Source organism: Ochotona curzoniae, unplaced genomic scaffold, assembly GCF_017591425.1.
Source record: "Ochotona curzoniae isolate NIBS_2020 unplaced genomic scaffold, NIBS_Ocur_1.0 contig_883, whole genome shotgun sequence".
Classification (NCBI taxonomy): Eukaryota; Metazoa; Chordata; class Mammalia; order Lagomorpha; family Ochotonidae; genus Ochotona; species Ochotona curzoniae.
Genome location: NW_024466599.1, coordinates 37,308,502 through 37,319,649, shown reverse-complemented (window position 1 = coordinate 37,319,649; position 11,148 = coordinate 37,308,502). Strand labels below are relative to the sequence as shown.

Genomic DNA, 11,148 nt, shown 5'->3' with positions numbered 1-11,148 from the left:
CACAAAGTATATGTCAAGTAATTTCAAAATTGCCTTTTTTAAAGAGATGTTTTAAATTTTAGCAATGACACATGGGTTCAAGATAACAATCAAGAATAAAAGATTTTTCTAAGTTTATAGCTTACTATATAGCAGCAATGAGAATTAACAAAATTAATATTCAGTAGGTATTTTATTCAAAGGATAAATACAAAAGTAAGCAAGAGGCAAAATTCAAAGAAAATATGCTCAATATTCCAAAACAACTATACAAACAAAATCCAATGAGCAAAAAAGACAATGTCTCCATAAATCAGACTGGCTGCACACATTCTAGTCAAACAGCAAGAAACCAGAATTTACTTTTATTTCCCTTCGTTAGAAACTTAAGACTTCACTGTCTTAGGTATTCCTTATTTGATTAGCAAATGTTATTTGGAGAAAATGGGACAGGTTTCCTCATGAATTCATCTCACATCTGAGTTGCCACAATAAACCACCAGTGACTGGTGCAGTGAGAACCATGCACCCGGGTGTTGCGGGGGGTCTCCTAGCAGACAGTGACCATGGCCATCCTGACACAGCTGGGTCTTAGCAACTGTGTCATTTGCTTTGGGAATTCTGGCAACGTTCTTCCCAATACCTCATTATACTTATTTTCATCCCCAAACACACAGAACTGAAGGACAGAGGCAAACCACTCCTGAAAACCTCACGAGCTATGCGATGGTAATGAAGACCAACTTTTTAAAGACCCGTCAGCTTCGTGACTTAATTGATGGCTCTGGCTTCTGGACTGCTAATTGCTTCTATCCACATTATCCCATATTTATAAGGAAGCAGCAGGAAATTAACAGCATATGAAAATGTCAGTTGCCTTCATCCTGTTAAGTAGTCTTAGAATTTCACATTGACTACTAGGTGAATGGGAAGGAAATAAGTTCTATACAGAGAGAATTCCTTTGTATACCAGCCCCATTTTTGACTCCCTATTTCCAATTACACTTTCACATTCAAAATCTCCTGGAAAAAATGACCCTATCACAGTCATTAAGTCATATTGAAGTGAATCTTGGAATCTGAGAGAATGTATCATGGTACTATGATAAAATCATGAGGATACACATGGACCAGACACAGCATGAACAGTCCTTATTGTACCTACACTGTCTGGGAAGGGTTTAGTAACTGGGTAACTTTTCTGGAAATCATAAAGAGTACATAGCTCCAGCATGCAAAGATCCTGTATCACATAAAAATACAAGGGAAGAGGCTGGCTTTGTGGCTTAGCAGATGCAATGGTGGCACTCATTCTTATAGGTGCTGATGTGCCGGGAAGACAGCTGAGGACAGCTCGGGGACTTGGGTCCTGCACCCATGAGGGAGACCTGGATGGAATTGGAATGGAGTTCTAGACTCATGGCTTCAGCCTAGCCTACCCATTACCACTGCAGTCATTTGGGGATTTAACTAGCAGATGGAAAATCTCATTTGCTCTGTCTTTGCCTCTTTCCCTTCTGGAAAACACTTATTTTTTTTTTTTTAATGAGAGGAAACTATCACTAAATTAATGGCAAAAATGTAACCTTTAATTTTTTCTGTCTTCAAAAAAAATGTATTTTCTCTAAGTGACACACCAACAAAAAAAAAGTGACCTCTTGATTTTTAAGTATATTACTTCTTGGTTTTTTATTTAGGAAGCACTCAGTAAATTTTCACTGACAGAGCAGAGGAGAATCTACTGAAAATTGTTTGCTATAAGGCAGGCTGGACTTGTTGAAATGTGACCTGCGGAACAAGTTCCCCATGCTGGTGGGGTTGCTGGGAGAGTCCGAGTAGGTGTTAAGGAGCAGAAGCCAAAGGGCAGACAGTCTGGGGAGGCCAGGGGTGTGGGGGGCAGGCAGTGGGATTAGGGAGAGGAATCGCAATGCCGCAGCCTGGTGAAAACAGCAGCACTGTATCTCTCCTGCAACACAGCAAGTGCTGCAAGCAGCTGGGACAGGGATTCTGGTGCTGTTCCTGAAGGCTTTTATAAAGGGACCCTGTCCTATCACCAACAGACCCTGTTCTGTAATTGTCCAGATACAAGAAAAACTTGATTGTCCTGCTGTTCACTCACCTCAAATATCCTTCTGCAACTATCAGTACAGTTAAAATTTTTGATCATTGCACTCTGGACAGGCGCTGTGTACTACACAGTCCTACAAAGAATTGCAAAAGGCTTGAGAAACTATAACACCTGTGAACTGTGACAGCAGAAAAAAGCTTTCTTCTAATGATCCTTCACAAAACAACTGCAAGCACAGGGAGACAAGTAGCTCTGGGACTATTTCTGTAGTCATTCCTTCTGTTTTAAAAGCAACAACAATGAATAAGCTTTGGGCATCAGAAATGTTTACTAACAACTAAACACTGGCTATCTTCTGAATACAGCACAACTTCTAACACAGCTACATATATGCGCATGCTCCAAATATTGGCACACTGCTTCAGAATGAAATTCTCAGCACACTTTTGGTAATTTATTCACAGTTCAAGCTTAGAGACACTGGACTTAACAATACATGAGGACAAAATGACCAAGTGGCTCAGGAAACTAAACATTCATTTCAAAGAACACAAAACTGAAACAAAGCAAGAATGAGTCTAACATTTCACCTCACAAGAGGTATAATTTAAACAAATACCAAAAGTCTTATTTAAGCAAAAACATTCTAGAGCAGTTTCAAAAAGCTAACAGGATCATTTCTATATTCATTCTGAAAACTAGCAGAGTAAGAAAAGTAATCTGAGAATGTCCTAAGATGTTTTCATTAGACATTATTCATGGTATATTACATAAAATTTTGATATCAAGCAATTACAGACTTACAAGTTAAAACGGCATACTCTCACAGTCTTCCTAGTTAATCAGGATTTTTCTTTTAACCCTGGCTACTACTGTTTTGAAGTTAATGTTATCAGCCTTACTGGTGGTCACTGAAGATATACTTAAAATTCATCAGGTTAGGAATCCTAGATACTGAAAATGTGACAATTTTTAAATACAATAGGGAAAATATGGTTCATGTGTTCAAATTTCTACACTTGAGGCTCTAACCAGAAAAACAAAGAAATGTGAAATCTGTCCCCACGGGCAAAATACTCTGACCTGTACTCAAATGTACTAAATGCATGGACATCTTAAAACTAAAATGTCTTTACCATTTCCTTCAGTTTTCTTTGGCCTTCACAAAGTCAGTATGAGCTACGGATTATTTTTCAATAAATATTTTTTCAATGATATTGTGCTTTTTTAGAAAAACCACTTAGGCTATAGCACACAAGAATTAGTTTTCTTAAGTCTCTTTTATTGCTATAGTGTAACCTAATTTTAAAAATGAGAAAAAACTGACCCTAACAGAGTTCTTGCTGAAGCAAACACTTCAATTGGTTTTTCTTTAAAGAGAAACAAACACAAATAACAGGGGCGTATTACCAAGAACCTAAAACAGGATCCTTTCATCCCAACCTCTCAGACCTAACTCAGGCCAAAGAATCAGAGGATTTTAAATAATCAACACAAAGAAATGATAAATGTTTGAGGTAATGGATATGTCCCAATTATCCCGGTTTGATCATTGCACATTATATACCTGTGTTGAAATGTCACAATGTACCATGCAAATATATACACATTATTGTCAAAGCATTTTTTTAAAAAGGATAAGGCAATATGATGTCATAAATAACCTAAGAAAGCTAAAAGAGAATGCCTGTATTGCTCTCTTAACATATAGCCTCACTGGCGTGTCAATTCCCTTTCAGGAGCAGCAAGGCTTGATTGCTTTTCACCTTTGCACTATCAATTACTGCTGTCCTGGAGTACCATCAATCCAAACACCCTGCAACAGTCTGGGCTGGGCCAGATCAAAGCCAGGAGAAAAAATCCATCTGGGTCTTCCACGTGAGTGGCAGGCGCCACAGCATCTGACCCATTATCTGCTGCCTCTCAGGATTGTACGAGCCAGAAGCTGGATCAGAGGTAGTATAGCCAGGATCAAACTGCCACTTCCCATTGGGATGTGGATGTTCCAAGCAGCAAGCAGTCTAACCACTCTTCCACCTCACCCAGCCCTACAGTACCATAGATCTATATAGCCTGTGAACTAGTATACCTTGCAAATACATTTCCCTTTTTATGAACATAGTGTATCTCTAAACCTGGACCATTATTTACATAAACAAATCCATGCACCCAATGCACACTTAACACACACCCCAGCTCTATCCCCTCCTCCCACCCCCCTTTCACCCTGTGCTTCCCAAAGGACTTCATGTCAAGTGACAAGTTCGCCTGGTGGAAAAATGGGAGACTGCTCTAAAGAAGATGAAATTTTTGACACCTAGCACTGACTTACAAACAAAAGATAACTAATAAATGTTTGTTAACAGAGTTAAAACACCCTAAAATTAGCTAACTTTTTTTTATTCTTTATTCCTGTGGCATAGGTAACTTTAAAACAAAGCAAAACAAAACAAAACAACAACAACTGGAAAGCTGACTCTAAAGCAACAATCAGTTACCGCGCAATGCGTTATAGATACTGCATACGCCCCCTAAGGATTCAGGCATGAGGCTCTCTAAGTTGTATATGAGTGAATCTGAACTTTACATGAACTTCACGAAGGAACTTCACACAAAGGACACTTTTTGTAGAACATCTACTCTACAAAAACATCTACTCTTCTGAAAGTATTACACTGGTTTTCACCAGACATTCTCACTTAGTTTGCCTCATCCCAATAAGATAACAATGTATAAAAGCATTTGAGAATTATTACATCAAATGAGGTAAAGTATAAGAAAAAGGGAGAGGGAGAGACATTATGTTTGTTCATAAAATATCACGTTGCTCTTCATTTAAACTTGTAATATTCAGTTAATTCCTACCCTGGTTGTGTGTGTGTAAGAAAAACAAGGAGAGAGAAGAGAAGAGAAAATGCAAAGTGATGGTTCATTTTACATATTATTTTAACTTAGAAGACCGAATCAAACCGTAGAGTATGTGAAGTGACCCATGATCTCACTAACATGAAGAATTTAAACCAGCTATGCTCACAGGAGACAGAACAGTGGTCAGCAGAGGCCAGGGGGAGATGGGGAGAAACCGGTTAATTGATATAAAGTCACAGCCAGGTAAGAGCAACACATTCTGAAACTGAAACAACATTGTTTCAGAAAGAAGTACATGAAAGGATTCTGAAAGTTATCATCACAAAGAAACGATAAACTTTCGGGGGGGAGGGGGAAGGATAACCTAAAAATGCTAAGTTGATTGTTAAGACTACATATAGGTGTACCAAAGCAATACACTGTAACCTATGGGGAAAGATGAACAATTATTATCTACTAACTTAAAAAAAATACAACAAGCCCATACAAATTAAGTGTGTAAAATGCTAGCATACCAGACATAAGAAGTTACACTACACACATACTAAAAGTAGTAAGCCTACATAGAACTAAAACTAGTAAGATTACAAGGTGTTCTTAGAAACAAAGTAGATAAATATCACTACAGTATTATATATAGAAAGTAGTGACCCTACTTTACTATTAAAAAGATTGCCAGTTTGCATCTAAGAGTGCTTCCAAGTTCCTCCAACTACGCCAACCCCTTCCTTAACTATAAAATACAAGCAGAATTGTATGTCCCACAGCCATCACAGCTATTCACAAAACCTTAACCTAATTAAGAAATTCAAGCACACATACAAAAGCAAAAAGCCTGCACTTCAACTTACCTTCACAACTGAAAAGTGAAAATTACTAAAAAAAAAAAGACTGAATCAATACAAAAACGCATTCTCCCAGCCCACAAGATCTGCACCCCTCCTCAAAAAAAAAAAAAAAAAAAAAAAAAACTCCATGAAGAAATTATTACATTCGTCTGGGTGATAACCTAACATTCTACTTTAAATATTTGAATCCAAATTGTTGACTTCTGTTTCTGACACTAACCAGTGAAAGGCACAGCAATACCCTTTTATATGTAACTTCTTCATTCCTAAATAAACTTCAGGGGTAAAGCACAAAAAACATAGATAGAAAAAGCAACTTAGAGGTAATAGTAAATGTGATGCCATCCTTCACTAGTACGATAGGAAGCACTTGGCTTTTGTTAAGCCTCGCTCACCACTTAAAGATATTCAATTAGTCAAAGGCTTTCAATTCTCTCCAATGATTGAAACAACTTCCAGACTGGCACTAAGTGTACCATCAGTTTACAACAGGCAATGAAAGAAAGCTTGTACGAACTACAGGAAATTTTTCCTTCCTTGACATATACTGTATATATCAAGACCAATTTGAGACATATGACAGCAGCTTTATGCTGTGGTTTCCAAGAATAAGATAAAAGAAAATCGCTTAACAGTTAAGAAATACAAAATTATAGATACAAAGAAACAAAGACCACTTTTAGGCTATCAGAAAATAGGGCATAGGATACCGAACAGGTACACACCCCAACTTCAAATTCACAATCCTACTGTCATTACCCAAAGCAGCTCAAATTTAAAGCTTGTGCTATAAAATTGTGCAAAAATGTTCTGTTGACAATTGAAGAACACCAATGCACTAGTGTAATAGTTAGCTTCATAAATTAGCTTCAGCTACAGAACAGACGGCAGGTTTCAGAAACTAAGGTTAACCAAACTCAGAAACAAATTCTACCAAGAAAAGTGTTCATTTTTTTGTTGTACAGTTTCATCTAAAAACAAAATAGAAACAAGCTTCAAAATAAATCACAGCATCTTCTATTTATACATAAGTTAACAAAACCTTCAGTAGATGTCCAAGTGTTAGCAAACTTTGCCACGGCTTTAGAGATTCCAGGTTAAATGCACTATTGTCTCACTGGTCTGAATGAATAAAGCAAGGTAAAACAAATGCCAATCATTTAAAAACATACAATCATCTCAGATTGAAGAGGAGGAATCGGAAACTCCAAGCCCAGCATTCTTTACAGAAAATGAGTTAAAATTTTCCTCATAGATTCCATTTTTCCGTCTCCCCCACAAATCACTGGGAAAAGCATAAGAGGTAATTTGATAAAATCACAAATTGAGTGGAGTAATTGTAACTGATATATAAATAAGGATTTACTAAAAAAGGCTTCAAGGAGTGATATTTCAGATCAAGGTTTGAATACAAAAGGTGTCTTGTGTTGCTTAATCGTCCAGAGATTCAGACGCTCCTTACTCTACAGTTACAGATTTGGCGAGATTCCGTGGGAAATCAACCTGCAAAATAAATTCAAGAAACAAGATTTGAAAGCATCCACAGACATGGGATGGGAAATGAAGGAAAACTGTTCTCAGTGGGCTGTTCGCTTCCTGAACAGTAAACGGTGTGCTCTTTACCCCTTTGTTACAGACTATAAGAAACTACATTAGAAAATATAATCATGGAGCTTGAAAAAGCTAAGCGGTTAGGAAAAAGAATTCTACAGCTCCCAGTTTGCACAGAAGAGCTGGCAGGGTTCTCTACAGAGGCAGCAGTCCTCAGAGGTGAAGCTAAAAATAAAAGAGCAAAAGAGCTATACGTTCTGACCTCTGCAATGACTGGAGGATTAGGAATGCTACAAGTTTTATAATGTGTTGCGCAGCTTCTTATGGGAAGAAATGGCTGCTCCCTATCCAAATACCAACAGCTACTCCATTTACAAACAGTGGGTAATGCTAACAAAACAGATGGAGATCCTGCTACGTTATGACAGATCTACAAATCTGGCCAGTCGCATAGCAGATGGATTTCTCAAATGTTATTGTTAAAAATTTAGAAGAAAAACTATCAGGATGTACCCAAGCAAAAAAAAAAAAAAAGATTTCCCTGATTCCTGGTGCATCACTTACGTCATAGCCTCTCAGCACAGCGAGGTGGAAGGCCAGCAGCTGTAAGGGGATCACGCTGAGAATGCCCTGCAAGCAGTCCACGGAGTGCGGCACCTTGATCGTTCTCTTCGTGTTCTTAATGGTCTCCGTGTCCTCCTTATCACATATCACCACTGGGCGCCCCTGGCAAACAAAATTACACACACATACACAATACCCCTGGTGAACAATGGCAGGGCTAGAAGAAATGTGCGAACTTTGCAGGGCAAACAGCACACACAGCCTGACAGACTTTATTTAAACTAACAATTTTATGGGACAAATTTGATGAATATCGCTGGGGGGGGGGGGGGCAGAATAGAAGCTTCAGTAATTTTTTTTTTAATTTAGAAGATTAGGGTCCACTGCAATAGCCTAGTGGCTAAGTCTGAATCTTGCATCTGCCATGATCCCATATAGGCATTCATTTGTGTCCTGACTGTTCCACTTCCCTTTTAGCTCCCTGCTTACAATGTGGGAAAGCAGTAGAAGACGAGAGAAGATGGTCCAATGCCTTGGGACCCTGTACCCACATGGGAGACCCAGAAGAAGCTTTCAGCTCTGGATCAACTCAGCTCTGGCACTTGCAGCCACTAGGGGAGTGGAGCAGTGGGTGGAAGATCTTCATCTCCTCTATACATACCTGCCTTTCCAATTAAAAAAAATGTTTAAATCTTGAAAAAAATCAGAAGATATGTGAATTTAGGCAAGACACCATCAAAGTTCAAGTTCATAGCTGGTATGATGGCTCATTTGGTTAATCCTCCCCTTGCAAGTGCCAGGATCCCATACGGGTACCAGCTTGTGTTTGGCTGCTCCACTTCCCATCCAGCTTACCGCTGTGACCTGGGAAGGCAGTGAAGATTGGTCCAAAGCTTTAGGACCCTGTATCCATGCAGGAGACCCAGAAGAAGCTCCTGGCTTCTAACCAGCTCAGCTCTGGCTATTGCAGACATTTGGGGAAAGAGCAGGGGAAAGAAAATTTTTTTCCTTCTCTCTGTAAACCTGCCTTTCCAATGAAAATAAATAAATCTTCAAAGTTCAAGTTCATTAGCAGTATGTTGTACTTAGGGAGTAGTGTCTTTTAGGATTTATATATAAAGTCAATTGATCTGAAAACTCAAGTGCAGCTTTCTTATTAACAGCAAATCTAAGTGCCAGGTTTCTCCTGAAATATTAAAATTTAAAAGGAGCTAACATGTTAATTGATAGAAAACAGAATTTAGAGCCTAAGAGTTCAGTTTTACCCATGGCTCTACCTAATGTCTGAGGTAGGTCCCCCAAGAAGTCTGAACATATATCTCACGTGGAAACCACAATCGCTGTTTTAGAAAACAAATGACTTCATGAGTTCATGTAAATGTATCTCTCAGGTCTGATTTCGGGCACCAGTCAACCACTTTAAATGTCAAAATTGCAACAAGCTTTAGTAATCGGGCTCCTAGATTAGCAAGGTGTCCTCCCAGCGGCCCCTGACGTACCTGCCGGGCAACCACCTGCTGGAGAGCGTTCTGACATTTGGCATAAGTGTGGTCTCTCATGATGATCATGATGACGGGCATGAGCTTGTCCACCAGAGCCAGAGGGCCGTGCTTCAGCTCCCCGGCGAGGATGCCCTCAGAGTGCATGTACGTGATTTCTTTGATTTTCTAATAGGAAAGAACAAGATTAGCTTTCAGTTCATTTTTCAGAAATCCATATCCTTAAGTCAATTTCATAGAAAATAATTGATATGTTAAGTTACTTATATGTCTACTTAACCCTAAATATTTTTAAATCACTATCTGTAAATATAGCTAACAAATTAACGATTTCTGTAATTTCAACAACTAATTGGAATTTTAAAGCACCATAAGAATTTTTTCTAAGACACAAAACCCTAGTGGCTAAATCTTTGCCTTGCATCCACCAGGATTCTATATGGGCACCAGTTTGAGTCCCGGCTACTCTGCTTCCCATTCAGATCCCTGCTTACAGCCTGGGAAAGCAATGTAGGATGGCCCAAAGCCTTGGGAGCCTACACCTGTGTGGGAAACCTGGAAGAAGCTCCTGGCTCCTGGCTTTGGATTGGCTTAGCTCCAACCACTGCCGCCACCTGGAGAGTGAACCAGAAGCTGGAAGATCTCTAATCATTCTGTCTCGCCTACTCTCCGTAAAACTGACTTTCCAATGAAGAAATATGCTATAGTAATAATACAGGGAAACTCAGTGAGGTAGGAAGGGATTGGGGAGGCGCTAGGAGAAAACCTAGGGCCTATTGAACTGTATCATAAAATAATAATAATAATAATAATAATAAAGAGATGTAAAACTTTTTAAAAAAACATGCAGTTTACAAGTGTTTTTCCATTCACTTCACGTTTCATCTCACATTATGTAAAAATGTACCCTTTCTGAGTTAAGTTCTCTGTTTTACCTTCTCAACATAAACCAAAGCAAACTGCGCAAATACTGAGGCAATTTGGAAGTTCCACCTACTTCATTCATCCAACCTAAAACCATGATCCAGCATCAGGTCAACAAACTGAAACTCATCACATGGAAGACAACTTACCAGAGCCCCTTCCAGACAAGTAGCATAGTGATAGCCTCGTCCCATGATCAGGACTGACTTCTGATGATAGAGTTCTGTTGCCAGTTTCTGAATTTCATCATCCATGCTCAGTACTTCCTTAATCAAATCTGTAAAAAAAAGTAACAATAGCAAAGGCAATAAACTGGACAGTACAACAGCAATAACACTGTTTCTATTCTTCCAGGGTGTGGGTGTGGCATTTCTCACAACATGGGGCAGAAGTACAAAGTTTTCACAAAACAGTTAGGAACAGTTTCAGGGATGAGAAGTAACCCCTTATCCACTCCTTTAGACAACCAGACTAATCTGTGAGCATCTTCCTACCTGGCAGCCGTTTCAATCCAAGCATGATCTCTTTGCGTCTCTCTTGCATGGAGATCCTGTCATCACACATCATGAGGGCGAACATCACCAAGGACACAAACTGGCTGGTGTAAGCCTGAAACACAGGAAGTAGCAGCACAGTCAAGTGAAGTGACACCTCAGAAATTTTAATTAAAAAAAAGGAAAGGAAAGACAATTCCCATGGGTTTAACAGTACACATTACCCATGGTTTAAAAACAACATTGATAACAATAAATTGAGACAGTAATTGGGAAATTAATCACTAGTCTCCTTTATCAAAACTCCAACAAATGACTTAATCCTTACTTCCCAGATACAAATGTGTTATACT

General features: G+C 38.9%; 1 protein-coding gene across 2 annotated transcripts in view; it reads right to left on the bottom strand.

Moving 5' to 3' along the window:
* Positions 1 to 2,467: 2,467 nt before the first annotated feature.
* Positions 2,468 to 11,148, bottom strand: part of GFPT1 (glutamine--fructose-6-phosphate transaminase 1) — a 55,769-nt gene continuing 47,088 nt past the window's right edge. For both annotated transcript variants that reach the window (XM_040993285.1, XM_040993284.1), the window contains 5 exons: positions 10,796 to 10,910; positions 10,451 to 10,578; positions 9,378 to 9,545; positions 7,879 to 8,040; positions 2,468 to 7,266 (listed from right to left, as the gene is read on the bottom strand). In XM_040993285.1, coding sequence (XP_040849219.1) covers positions 7,222 to 7,266; positions 7,879 to 8,040; positions 9,378 to 9,545; positions 10,451 to 10,578; positions 10,796 to 10,910 — 618 coding nt within the window. In that variant the 3' untranslated portion in view covers positions 2,468 to 7,221. The remainder of the gene's footprint in view (positions 7,267 to 7,878; positions 8,041 to 9,377; positions 9,546 to 10,450; positions 10,579 to 10,795; positions 10,911 to 11,148) is intronic.